This window comes from Pogoniulus pusillus, chromosome Z, assembly GCF_015220805.1.
Source record: "Pogoniulus pusillus isolate bPogPus1 chromosome Z, bPogPus1.pri, whole genome shotgun sequence".
NCBI lineage: Eukaryota > Metazoa > Chordata > Aves > Piciformes > Lybiidae > Pogoniulus > Pogoniulus pusillus.
Genome location: NC_087309.1, coordinates 48,249,899 through 48,264,247, shown reverse-complemented (window position 1 = coordinate 48,264,247; position 14,349 = coordinate 48,249,899). Strand labels below are relative to the sequence as shown.

The window sequence follows — 14,349 nt, the reverse complement described above, 5'->3', positions numbered from 1 at the left end:
CGCAAGCAAAAGAGCCTGATTGCAAGCACAGGATCACCTCCTACACATTGATGCTGGACCACAAATGCAGGTGCTTCTTGAAGACCTTTAGCATGACACTGCAAGGCATTTTATCTATTTCCTATAAACTGAAAATAGCAAAAAAAAACACCTGTCTGTATCCATAGTGTTTTTCAGTATGTCAGCACTGTTCATTTCTTGGGCAGGCAGATGGGAAAGGGGACTGCTACAGAAAGGGAGAAGATTAGGTCAAATGTATTTTCTTTCCCTTAATGTTTGGTAGAGATCAGACTTCATAAAATGTCAGGGGCTAGAAGGGACCTTGCAAAATCACCTAGTTCAACCCCCCTGCCAGAGCAAGATCACCTATACCAGATTATACAGGAATGCATCCAGACGGATTTTTAATTTCTCCAGAGAGGGAGACTTCACAGCTCCCCTGGGCAGCCTGTTCCAGTGTCCCACCACCCTCACAGTGAAAAAAAATTCACCTCACGTTTAAATGAAACTTCCTATGCCTCAGCTTCCACCCATTGCCCCTTGTCCTGTCATCGGGCATCACAGCGAAGAACCTGGCTCCATCCTCCTGGCACTCACCCTTTACATATTTATAAAGGAGCTCGCTAAAGGAGTGAACCCAGCAGCAGCTGAAAAGTCTGCTCCACTTTGGCTACAGAGGTTAACTTTTTTGTTGGATATATTTTTCACAAGGAAACCAAAGAGGAAGGAGAAGCAGATCACAATATTCAGAGAAAGAAGATCAGCGTCTTCCTCCTACTTGCTGGAAACAGTGAGAACTTTCCAGTAGCTGTGTCCCTTGAGATGTGCCTGTGTTCCTTATGGCAGACAAATGGCATTGAAAAGCTTTCACCTCCTGAACACACCACCTACCAAAATCCTCTGGTTCTCCAAAATACTTTGTGAAATCCCAAATATCTGCACTGCAACTTGGACATTTTACAGTTGATCAGTTCAGCCTCTGCCTACTCAAACAATTGTCAGTTCTATATATAATTTAAAGTAGCAGTCATAAGGGTAAGGTCTGCTTCTAAAGGAGGTGGGTAACCTATGTCTTTGAAGTAATCCAACTTCTAACAGGAATTGATATGCCTCCTATTTCCTCTTAAAATTACAGAAACAGTAGATAACACTTCTTATACAGCCACAAGACAGAAACATATTCCCAAATGAGAAAAGACAACCAAACCCAGTCCAAAAAGTGTCCATCATTTCATGAAGCCCAAGTACCCACATAGAGACAAAAGGTAAGGCTTTGCTCCCAAGTCAAATTTCTTTCTGGATGCCACTGCCTTGTGCAAAACTGAGTTTCCTGATCACCCTGCGGGAGAGAATCAAGTCCAGTGTCTCGTCAAAAAAGAGCCTGGGCTGCACATATCTGCATTTTCACACAAAACTGGAGCGGTACCAGTGAATCCATCAATTCGTACTTGCAGAGAGCCGGCAGCCTGCTAGTTCTGTCGTGCTCGTAGCTTCTTCCATCCAGAAGGCGCTTTTTTTCCTTTTAAATAAAATGGTGCATAAAGCAGGAAGAAAACTATTCAGGCTTGACAGGCCTGCGGAGGTGTGCGCTGCACACAGTTACGCAGACACACACGCATCAGTCTGTCAAACCCCCAGCGCCTTTAGTGCGGGCGCTGAGCGCAGAAGGAACTCCACGGCGCAAGTAGCGCCGCGCCCGGGCCGCGCCGGGAGGGCTGGGCGGGCAGCGCGCGGGCGCCATTCCCTGCGAAAGGCCGCCCCCTGCCGGCTGGCGCCAGGAACTGCAGCACCCCTCCTGCGCGGCCCCAGCTCCGCCGGACAGGTGCCGCCCTCAGGCTGCTACCCGCGCTCTGGGTCGGGCGCTGCGCACGGGCCCGCCGAGCCCCGCGGCGTGGCGCAGCAACGTCAGAGAAACACACAGCGCCAGGGGCGGAAGGGGCCTCCGGCGGTCACTTCGTCCAACCCCTTGCCAAGCACCATGGTCTAGAGCACAGGGACGCAGCTAGGCAGGATGTCTCCAGAGTGAGAGACTCCGCAATGTCTCCGGACAGCCTGGTTCAGTACTCCGTCCCCTTCACCATAAAGCATTAACCAGCCACAGCGCTGCTACATCTTTGTCTCCTGAGTACGTTACTAAGCCTGTCCACTGCAGTAGTCCAGGAGAACTCTTGCGTCCAATTACAATAGAAACTAATTAGCTTTTACGCTTGCCCTGCTCTGGCTGTTACACTACCATGCTTGCTGCTATTTTGTGCAGCAAAAAGCAAATGTCTACATCTTGGCAACACTGTCAGGACTCTCACCCCATCCCTAGCAAGTAGGCAGTTATGTGTAAGGCACTCACAATAACTGTGGCCTGGTGAGCAGTAAAACCTATTCATGATTGCAACTGCAGTATCTCACAGCTGGAACCATTATTTACAGTCTTGCTTACAAGCCTGAGAGACTGGGATAGATGAAGCAGCTTGAGCTAGCACAGAGACCACTGGAGGCTTCCCTTAGCCCGACAGGATGGCAGCTCCTTCCCACCACTGCAATAGCTGTTCCTTACCAGCCTGTTTGCCTGCAATGCCACCCAACTCCCTATATGCCTATGGAATGGGCTGCCCAGGGAGGTGGAGGAGTCGCTGTCCCTGGAGCTGTTCAAGGCAGGATTGGACATGGCACTTGGTGCCATGGTCTAGCCTTGAGCTCTGTGGTAACAGGTTGGACTTGATGATCTATGAGGTCTCTTCCAACCTTGATGATACTGCGGTGCCTCCATGCTCTCTTGTCCTTTCCTCTTAGCTAATCCACAATAAGACATCTTACACTCACACAAAGACATGCTCCATGTTCTGTAACACCCCCTGACCAAGGTGATTCTTATTTCCCTGACTTCCACCAAAAAATCACCTCCCAAGATTCCCAATTACTTCAGTTTCCTCTGTACAACTTTCCTTCACAGATACCAACTTCAAATCCACCATGTTGCTCCAAGCATGCACCCAGGCCACATGGACAGCTCTGTGACCTGCATCTAGGGCAGAACTGCAGATGAGAAATGCATAAGCCTTCATGATCCTTGAAAAGTAACTGAAAAAAATCTTCTATACCTATAAATACAGGGTATTTTTCAATATTTACCTCTAAAAGCACACATGCCATCACACCTCTGAATGATGTCTGAGATTCCATGAGAAATAAGCAGCACTGTAAGCTATAATCTCTTAAAGTTATTTTATTCTAATATTACTGGTTTCAATACTGTATTTAGAGACATGCAGTTTGATTCTGAATGTAAAATTAGAATTACTTTTTAATTTAAAGCTTGTATAGCTATTCATCAAACAAGTGTGTTAAAAAGGGATGCTAAATCACTTTGCTAGCCCACTAACATAATCTCTAGCTTTACTACTAATCAGTTTGAACAATGAGATGGCTATCAGAAAATGGATCCTGCTAGCAATTAGTTATTCAAATAAACAACCATCACTTTGTCTTCACCTACACAGACATAGATAGAACAGGTTTTTCTGTTAGTACTTTAATTTTTGTGAAGAGCTAAGCACTGTTCTAATTCACAGATTAAAACACATAGTTTGTGTTGAACACTGTGACAGAGAGAAAAAAAAAGGCAAAATCAGTCCAGAGTTTTCTGTGATTAAAAAAAAAAATCAACAAGTAACGACCTAGGAGTAGCTCCTAGGTGTGTAAAGCATCACTTTAGGATGTCCACTTAAAGATAGCCAATTTCAGATTTAGTTTTTACGACATATCATATGCAAGGCCAGTTGCATACTTTCCACTGCTCTGAGGCAAGAAGGATAGTCAGTGGGTGATGTGGTAAGAAAAAATGTCACTGTTGTGCAAAAATCTTCTCCTTGTTGAGATCTCCAGCAGTACCTTTAATGTATCTCCACGTGGCATACATAGGGTATAACTAAAACTCTAATCACAGCTCATTTTAGAGAGAATATTTTCATCCAGGCATAAGAATAACAAAGGAAGAGGGAAGAAACTATCACTGCATTGGCTTCCCTGTTATCACTTAGTTGTCATTACATTACTTTCAACAAGTACAACTGCTTCTGCTTAAAAATCATCATTTGCAGAACACTTCTTATGTAGGAATCTTCCTGTTGTTACAGTGTCTCTAAACAAATTTTATGGAAACTGAAGCTACTACAAGCAATAATCTTTAACATAGTTCTGAAAAAATACATCTTCTATGAGAACTGTTAAAACCAGACCACTTCAGATGATCAGGACACTGCATTATTTTGATGTAGAAAACAGACTTGCGTCCTAACCCTGCAAATTTATGTAATATTCCATTAAGATTCAACTTCTGAGTTTTACAGGCTTTACAGGCTTAAAAGCAGAAGCTGGCTAACCACAGATTACAAAGCTTGAAAAGTGCACCTATTTTTCAGTATATTAATAGAAGTGAAAAGTTTTACTAAAAAAAAAAACATTCTGCTGCCCAGGATGGTCTTTGAAATGCATAGCGATCTGTGGTATGAGAAACAGAAGTTCCTATGATCTTTCTTAACAGATCATATGGAAAATCACAGAAGGAACTTTAAAATAAACTACTACATTGCAAAATATTAATTAATGCAGAAGCAGTGTTAAAAAATGCAAATGTTAGGTTTGGATTATTAATATCATATGAACCCATACACATTTGATGGATACAGCCACACTGCCTCAAGCACCCTAATGATACCCTCAAGATGACTTTACTCCTTATCCTCATTAGTACTTCTAAGATCAATAATGTCTTTCACTTTTACTTTCCACATGAAGCAACTCAGGACAACATGCAACAAATGATCTCTCAAGTGCATCTTAATACTTTGAAACTTAAAAAACTCCTGCTGTGACCACACCTTTGTAAGCTCCCAAATCAGTGCCCCTAGTGATACAGATTTACATACTCTAAACATTTGGAAACTTGTAATTTAACCCCCCAACACTATTGGCAAACTGTTTAGAGTATTCCAGGACTCAATAATGCATTTTCTGTTTCAAGGCTTGTAACAGGTGGCAAAGAATAATTCTCTAAAATTGGCAGTTATTTGCTCAGTCTTAGTAAAATAGGAAAAATCAGCATTAGAAGTTTGGATTCTCTTAGTTGTCACAAAGCATTAGGAAGAAAAATACACAGTGGTTCTGGAAATACCTCCTCACCCATTTTGATGAAACTGAACAAAACCAAATAGGTTAAAAAGTATCTGAAAACAGATTTACACTAAATGTAAAGGAGAGGTTCCCAACTAACAGAACTGGCAGGGCTGGAACAGCCTTCCAATTAAAGCAGCAGGAACAAAAAATCTTAGCTATTTCAAATTAATCTTCATTACTTGAAGAAGAGGATTACACAATGTGCCTACCTGAAATATTAAGTATTTTTCTGCTGCTGTGCTCTTGCTCTTCAAATCTTAAGCAGCCCTACAAGTCAGTCTGCCATGAAATTTACCTCACACTTTGAACACAGAGACAGGAAAGCTATAGTTTGCTCAGTGTTTTCCTTACCATTGCCCTGTCCCTTGTTTGGATATTCTCTGTTAATACACTGTAAAAGGAATTGCTCTAAGTGAACGTCTAAAGTCCTCTGTGTTAACTTCCTTCACATGTGGTCAGTAACTCTGCCTTGCTCCTACCGTATACCTGATTTAGAATGATAGACTTTTTCACAAATTGGAGGTGGGTTTTACTGTTTGTTGACTAAATTAGTTGATAACTCACAGAATCAGTACAAGGGTAATCTAACTTTCCTGAATGGAGTTTTAGTATTTTATACATTGTTTATTGATATTGATAAAATAAATCTTTTTGAGTCTCTGGATTGTAAAAGACACATATGTAAATAAAAGGGGAAATTGCACTTTCTTCCAATGACCTCTACGAGGTATTGTACTGCTAAAAAAATTTGTCTGGGAGTAAAGTGGAAGTTAAATAAAACCAACAGAACATACCCCTCCCACACACACTATGATATGGATCCTATTGGTTTGTAAGTACTAAAAATCCACAAATTCCTACTCACTCTTTAATTTAAAAGAAATGGAAGTCCCAAAGCTGAATAAACTATAGGTACTAAAATAAAACTAACAAAAGAGACTATTTCTTATAAAACAAATGTTGCACAGCACTACAGAACATAAGAAGAGATTCTTAGTTCTGCGATGACACATTTTAGCATTAAGTTTGATTAAAAAAGAAAAAGAAAAAGAAAACAATAAATCCCCAAGCATTTATTGTCCTTAAGCTGCATTTTAGCATTTGAGGAAACAATGGTATATAACTTCAAAAATTAAAATAGTTTTTACCTGGTACAGGCTGTCTCTCATTCCATTCACTTGTGATTAAGACTTCTACGATTTTTATGTGTAGTTCTGTATTATCAGAGCTGCAAGATATGGATAAGGCAGTAAAAACTAAGAAAAATGCAAGAGTTTACACCAGAATTCTTTAAAAAAAAAAATCAGAAAAAAAATTAACAATGCTCTCCACATTAGGTGGTCAGAAAATTAATTCATTACACTTACTTTCAAATATAACTAACCCGTATTTACAATACAAGATATGATAAAGATGATCCACGTACCTTGCTACCTGGAACTTGAAAAGCAGAGGGCTGAAAATTTCAGCCAGAGACCTTGCATTCAAGAGATTTTTGCTGGAGGCTTGACAAACTCTGAGGAAATGTTTGAGCAAATATTGGAGTGTGAGCCAATACTGGGGAGGTATATTTGGAGATCTGATGAGTTTCTTCAGCAACTGAGCATATTCCTCTGTGCTCTGCACTTCTGCAAGCAAAGAGATAAAAGGCTCTTGATAGGAGCAAGGGAACATTCAACAAGTAAAATGAAACTATTTATGATGGTTTTGGAAGCATCAATTTACAGAAAAAGAAATTAAATTCTGTCCTTCATTAGTGCCGTAAGACTTCTTCCTTCTTTTGAAAATATCATGCTCAGGGAAAAGTGAAGAACAATTATTTACAAGTCAAATGGAAACAGACATGCATTTTGGTAAAAACCACAATGTGTTCAAAGCGTACTGGTAGAGGTTTGTCTTGTGTTTGGCACCACACATGATTGGCTAATTCTGAGATGAAGTAGATAAGTTCCACAGGTGCTGTTCTAACTTTGAAGGTTACCAGTAACAATATCCTGTCCCGAGACATATAACAGAATACTTGGCCCATGAGCTGAAAGCCTACAATCTGTACTTGTTTGAAATGACCACTATAGATGATGAATCTCACATGCATGTACTTCTCACTTAATAATCTGCAGCTCCCAATGTAGTACAGAATGCTGTGACCTCTAATACATTTACTTTGTCAGCACTGATAAAAAAAGTTAAAAATTAGCTTTCTGCATACAGACAAGTCCTTGATTTTTCCTCCCTAGTTTTTCTATACTCGTTCTTCTTACTAAATAGAAGAGAACTGTGTTACCTGTTCTATTTTCCATTATGTTTACCTAAATAGGTAACTAAATAATGCATGTCTAGATCTGCATTGAAAGAGCTTTCATCAAATGTGGTGAAGGTATACATGCTGTCTGAGACACTGCCCAACTTGTGTGCAATTTTCCCTGTTCTGTGGGTGACAGCTGGATGACCAGGTATCCATAATCCTGAATGCTTTTTTGTCTAATGCTTGAAGTAATGTGATAATCATACCTTGAGCTACAGAAATCATGTCACTGTAAACAGCTGCTGGAATAATGGGATTTGGCAGGTCCAGGAGATACCTCTTTAGAGCATCTGCTAAAGTATGCACATCAAATGTCTCTAAATCCAGTGAAGAGGCATCTAAATGGAAAGAGCAACATACTTTTTAGACATTAGAAACTAGAAAAAAATAAACAGGCTCTAAAGATGAAGGCTTTACACCAAACCAAAACTGTTTATTTATCTGGTTTACAAAGAATAACTTGTAAGAAATAACACACGACACCAAGACACATCTTTGACATAAAGAATATACAGTGCTCAACACAATGCCCAGGCCCTTGGCATCTGATAAAATAGCTTCCACAGCTTCTGTCACACACAATGCAAGGCTGAACTATGAGTAACAGTAGTGACTTGCTGCATCTTGGCAATGTCATGGAACATCAGAATATTTTTAATGTCTCTGTTTTACTTGTAAATATTTTGTGTAAAAGCTAAGCACTAATCAAGGATTTGGAGAAATGCAGCTTCTCTACTGGTAGCTACTTCTGTTATGACTGGAAATTTGAGTAACAACTTTGGGCTCCAAATCTGTAAATATTTGTGTGAGTAAGTCAAAACAAATACACACATGCAGAACTGGGTGCCTAGTGTTCTAGGGATCAGGATTTATCTTGTAAAATCTGATATCCTTCCAGGATACTTATGACTTGGGCTAAGGTTTGGGACTGTTGCATGAAGGACTCATGGTTTAGCATTGGAGCATGGAATAGCAGCAGGAAAAATAAAAACAGGAAAATACAATAGTGCTTATTGTAGTGTGAGCAAGATTTGAATTAATCTTAAAACATGAAGCTCTGGCCAACTTAAGTCCTAGATGTTTACAGGAAGATCCATGTTTGGTATAAGAATTTAGAGGTGTTAATGCTGACCAACTTTTCTTGTCTAGCTGAGCTTACCTGACCCATTTAAACCAAACTCATCATGGAGTGAGGCGGAAGAATCAAACACGTGGTGCATCTACACATGTGCAAAAAGGCAGCCAAGAGCGGGCAGTGACAAACTTAGTGCTTCTGCATCTCCTGTCTATTTTTTCCAAAGGGAAGACTGCAGTACAAACTCAATTCTTACCAGATGCCAAAGAATTTGTACAAGAAAAAAATACATTATGAATGGCTCAGATGATAATAAACTTGCAGTGTGGGTATGAATTGTACAAAAGCAATTATATATGAGTGAATCTAACCACAAACTCATTAAAAAATAGTTTTCATTAGCTTTTTGCTCAAATGACTTTATTTCCTATTTATTTCCTATTTTATTTCAGTAAGACAAGTTAAATCCTGCTTCTTTCAGTGTTGAGCCCTTCTCTGAAGTATAACACTAATTATTATTGTAGTTATATAAGTAAGAACAAACTTTTGGTTATCTGCAACTCTTAACTCTTTGGGTGCAGTTCCCACCTGCTGAGCTGGCCAGATGCAAGTCAACTTTGATTTTGGAGCTACACAGCATTGTATTGAACCTAACAGGCAATTATCCAGTTAGTATGAAGAGCATTTTAACCATAAGCAGAACAGCACACTAATGCACTTCACAGCTTTGAGACTAAAGCCAGCTTAGCTCTCTGATTTAACATTCTGTTAATTCAAAGAGAGGAGGCAGAGGAGATGTGATCTGTCACTATCCATGTACCTAGACATCCACTGCACTGGCTTTGTACTGGAAGATTCTGATCCTATCTTAAAGACAACAGTGATAATAAAGGGTGAAGTCTTGTTTTCTTTTCTGAAAACAAACTGCATTTTAAACAAGAATACACATAAACCACAAGTTCTTTACTTCAGGAGACAGGTGAGCCATTCATAACCTCAGTTACACCTCAGCTTAGAGATTAAAAAGGGATTGATATAAATTAACAGATGCATTCATATGGTGCCACAGAAAATCTGGATTTACCTGGACTGAAAAATATGATTACAACACTAAAAATATGGCTTAGGCTGCTAACACCATATTCACATCTCCTCTCCCTGCCTGCATTCCTTCACTCCCACCACAAGCAACAGAGGGCAGGATGCTCTTTTGATTTGAAAGAGCAGACAACTCTTCATATTATCTCTTGTTCATTTTGTTAGTATTTGCAGTTACTAAAAATGAAGTGAGGTATTTCATAGTGCTTATTTTTTCCATTTGGTAACATGGCATGTAAACCAGTTTCATTTTCTAGTTCTTGTGATTTTTTGTGTTTTTTTTTTTTTATGCAGGTAGAAGTTCACACCACATTGCACCATGGCTTGAAAAAGTGTGGTCAAACACTCCCCCAGCAATAGCTTCTGATCTCTAAGACCAACACGGAGTGTTGCCATGCCAGTATATTCTGGGCCGAAGCAAAACCAAAGTACCAAAAAAAGAAGGTATGGTATTTCGGGAAACTTGAACAGATATGTGGCATTAGCAGGTTTTACCATCCAAAACCTGAGAACCTAACCTACTGCAGCAATATTAATTGAATTCTCCCTTTCTTCTCCAGCATCATCTCTATAGCAGGTAAGGACTGTGCAGCTTTTGCCTTCCCAAGTGGGAAGGATAAAAAAAATACATATAGAGAATGGTATATAAATGAATGACCATTTGTTTACAAAATAACACTGTGTAGCCTTACACAAACAGTCTGTCTTACTTCTGAGCAAAATACCTTTGTTTTTCTCTCTACAGATAGATGGTCAGTCCTTGAAGAAGCAAGTGACCAAGAAATTGTTAAAATAGTTGTTCTTGGGGAAAAAAAAATGCAATAGAGCAATGAAAAAAACCAAAACATCAAATCACCAAACTGTAAAAATTAAAAATGTCTTTCATAGGAAGTGGAGAAGTTAGAAACATTTTTTACTTGTATGTACTTTTAACATATCTAGAACCAGGACATACACATAAGCTGAGCAGAGGGGAAAAAAACCCAGCAGCCTGACCACAAAATCTGCCCAGTGCTTTAAGGAAGAGAACTGTACTTACCACATTCAAGCATCTGTCTTAATTCTGCTAAGCTGCTTGAACCTTGTGTTCCATACAAAGTTGAGCACTCTAGACCTTCAAAGCAAAATTGATGGGATATATTTATATTTCAGCAGCTGCCACCGTGACAGAATATACCTCTGTTCTCTTCTTACATCTATTCAGAATATAAATTAATAACAATCTCCCACTATCATCCCCCAGCCAACAGACTGAAGTGAGATTAGTCTTAAAGACTGTAGGAAACCTCTTTGTACATGCAAACTGCTGTGTCTACAGAAAAGATGGTCAAGGAAGATCAGAGATGCCAGCAGTTCCTTATTCTGTACCACTTTCCTTGAGCTGACTTTAGAAGGCCAGGACTAGGAAGCAAGATTCAGATCTCTGAGGGAAGCAAATAGCTTGCAGGGACAACATGGGAACTAGATCTTCCTTTACACTCTATATGCAGGCTGGGAACACCAGGTCTTGCAGGCAGATAAGAGCTGACCCAAATCAGGCCACCCCACAGGAGCAGGACAGGGATATGACAAAAGTTTCGACACATCCTCATTAGCTTTCAAGATTTAGCTGAGACTTTGAAGCTACAAGTGTGCCTAACCTTTGGCACTCTATGCAGTCAAGAGCAACAGACTGTCCCTTCTATGGGACAGGTAACCCTTAGGTCACCCTTAACTATCCACAGAGCCCATAACCTCACAGTGTACGCATAGTTTCACACTACTGTTGTGACAGAAAATGTCACGGTATCTCACATAACAAGTTTGATAATCTGCCTGAATAGAACACTTCAATAGGGTGTTTCCATCTGAAAGATAGTGCTTACAACTTCTCTACTACAGCGAAAATGAGAAGACACAAGTAAAGAGAGCATGCCACGGGACGCAGAGCATTGGCAATGTAAAAGTATCAGTGGGGAATCCTGGAAACAGTAGCTGCTTATGCAAACTGTTGCTGAATACAGGTTCTTCTCACTGACTTCTCACTGAAAGCTCCTACTCATTTGAAAATGGCTCCTGCCCTCCTAAGGGGTCAGAGCGGTATGTGAGAACCTATGTCTAGAGGAACACAAGCCTGAAACTAATGAGAACACTTTTCCTCCCACTCCCCAGCTGTTAGGATATTGAATGACCAAGACCCACTTAACTGCTCCTTACGTCACCAGAACTATTAGGTGACATCAGAGAAAGAATCAGGAGGAGAGAAAGAGGGAAAAAGATGAAAGCCACATTACAATAAAGGAGAAAGCCTCAAAGGGATGGAGAGACATCAACACAGGAAAGCAGGAGATCAAAAAACCTCACAAAAATAACACTGCCTGGCTTAGCTTACACCAGCAGTAGAGAACTGGCTCATGCAGCCTAAACACAGTTCTTTTAACTTTTTCCTTTTTTTTCCTTCTTTCTTTGTGAAAAAAGATTACTTCTTTGCCTGTGTATCCAATTAAGTGTTATGACAGCTTTTCCGTAGCCAACTTGAAGTGCTTACAGGTTAGAAAAAAACAGCAATACAAAACTCTTTTCCCTTACCTTTATTGAATACTTTTTTAGTGGAGTTATTAAATGTAATTTGAGGTAAGGTTTGGTTTGTTCCTACAGTACAAGTAGCCTCTACTGAGCTGAAACCAATGCAATAAACCTTAAATACTATTATTTCATACCTGTTTCAGTAATGTGATGTATTTGCAACTCTAAAAAGGGGAAATGCCAACTCTGGATCAGATTCTGCAGTCTTGGCTTACATAAATTTAAAAAAACCCAACAACTTGGAAGATTGTTCTTCAGCCTACCTTTCTTTTCAATTGTTTCCACTATCTTCATGAGAATCGGTGGAGCAATATCAGGAGGTACAAACTGCTCTGTAAGATCCGGAAGGGAAAAAGCTGTAAAATAAAAAGAAGAAAAATAAGCCAAGCTGCAGATGAACAGAATTTCTGCTTACAAAGTCATGACATGTAACACAACCAGGTAATCTTTAAGTAAAGCACAAGCATACCATTTGTTAGGCCTGAAGAGAACAGTCCACAAGTAATCAGAAAGATGAATAAAAATAATGAGCATTGCATTTTTATAGCACTTTCTTATAGATACCTCCACCAGTCTTAGAACCATTCTCCTTATCGCCCAGGAAACGAAAACACAATATAAGTTTGCAGTGTATGGATAGACCAAGATAAAACACACCGAAGAAAGGAAAAAAACCCAATCTTTTGGCCTGAGACATTTAGAATCATAGAATCAAACAGGTTGGAAGAGACCTCCAAGATCATCCAGTCCAACCTAGCACCCAGCCCTAACCAATCAACTAGACCATGGCACTAAGTGCCTCATCCAGGCTTTTCTTGAAGACCCCCAGGGACGGTGCCTCCACCACCTCCCTGGGCAGCCCATTCCAATGCCAATCACTCCCTCTGTGAAGAACTTCTTCCTAATATCCAGCCTATACCTACCCTGGCACAACTTGAGACTGTGTCCCCTTGTTCTGTTGCTGGTTACCTGGGAGAAGAGGCCACCCCCCACCTGGCTACAGTGCCCCTTCAGGTAGTTGTAGACAGTAATAAGATCACCCCTGAGCCTCCTCTTCTCCAGGCTAAACAGGCCCAGCTCCCTCAACCTCTCCTCATAGGATTTGTGCTCCAGGCCCCTCACCAGCTTTGTTGCCCTTCTCTGGACACCTTCCAGCACCTCAACATCTCTCTTGAATTGAGGGGCCCAGAACTGGACACAGGACTCAAGGTGTGGCCTGACCAATGCTGAGTACAGGGCAGAAGAACCTCCCTTGTCCTACTGGCCACACTGTTCCTGGTGCAGGCCAGGATGCCATTGGCTCTCTTGGCCACCTGGGCACACTGCTGCCTCATCTTCAGCTTACTATCTATCAGTACCCCCAGGTCCCTTTCCTCCTGGCTGCTCTCCAGCCACTCAGTCCCCAGCCTATAGCGCTGCTTGGGGTTGTTGTGGCCAAAGTGCAGAACCCTGCACTTGTCCATGTTAGATCTCATCCCATTGGCCTCTGCCCACCCATCCAGCCTGTCCAGGTCCCTCTGCAGGGCTCTCCTACCTTCCAACAGATTTACATCCATTGTGCACCAGATGAGGGAGCTAACTACACCACCATCTCAGAGCTGCGCGTGCCCTGAGTAAAGGAGGCTTGCAAAGGCTTTAAATAGCAGTAGAAGCAAGTATTCTACACTTACAAGTACGTTTAATAATCTCTGTTTGCTTTCAATTTTCAAGCATAATATTAGCAACAATGTAACGTTCCTGAAGAAACAATTTTCTTTTCTACCACATCTGGTTAAGAGCAGATAACAGTATGACTGGAAAGGGGCATTTTGCAGATTCAAACAAATATGCATACAGATTTTATATGGTCGTTTCATATATATGATTAGCTTTCATGCAGTCCAGTTTCTTCATGGAGAGAACACGCTGTATAAAGAATGCTCTGGCTCTGTGGTGGGAGGGATGTCCTATTTCTAAATGCACTATTTTTGCCAAAGGAGTAATTCAGAAGTTTTAGAGCAGTTTTGGAAAGCAAGAATGTTTACATAAAGTTACTAAAATATTGCCAGAAACATCTGGCATAGTTTGATGCATTATTACTGATAAACAAAGTTTAATCATTTAAGTGAAAGTTGCCAGTTGCCTAAGCAACAGTGAT

At 40.6% G+C, this 14,349-nt stretch overlaps 1 protein-coding gene across 2 annotated transcripts in view; it reads right to left on the bottom strand.

Moving 5' to 3' along the window:
• Nucleotides 1-14,349, bottom strand: part of PIK3R1 (phosphoinositide-3-kinase regulatory subunit 1) — a 63,763-nt gene that overhangs the window by 15,559 nt on the left and 33,855 nt on the right. For both annotated transcript variants that reach the window (XM_064140795.1, XM_064140794.1), the window contains 5 exons: nucleotides 12,476-12,568; nucleotides 10,687-10,761; nucleotides 7,681-7,812; nucleotides 6,596-6,797; nucleotides 6,318-6,397 (listed from right to left, as the gene is read on the bottom strand). In XM_064140795.1, the coding sequence (XP_063996865.1) occupies nucleotides 6,318-6,397; nucleotides 6,596-6,797; nucleotides 7,681-7,812; nucleotides 10,687-10,761; nucleotides 12,476-12,568 (582 nt within the window). The remainder of the gene's footprint in view (nucleotides 1-6,317; nucleotides 6,398-6,595; nucleotides 6,798-7,680; nucleotides 7,813-10,686; nucleotides 10,762-12,475; nucleotides 12,569-14,349) is intronic.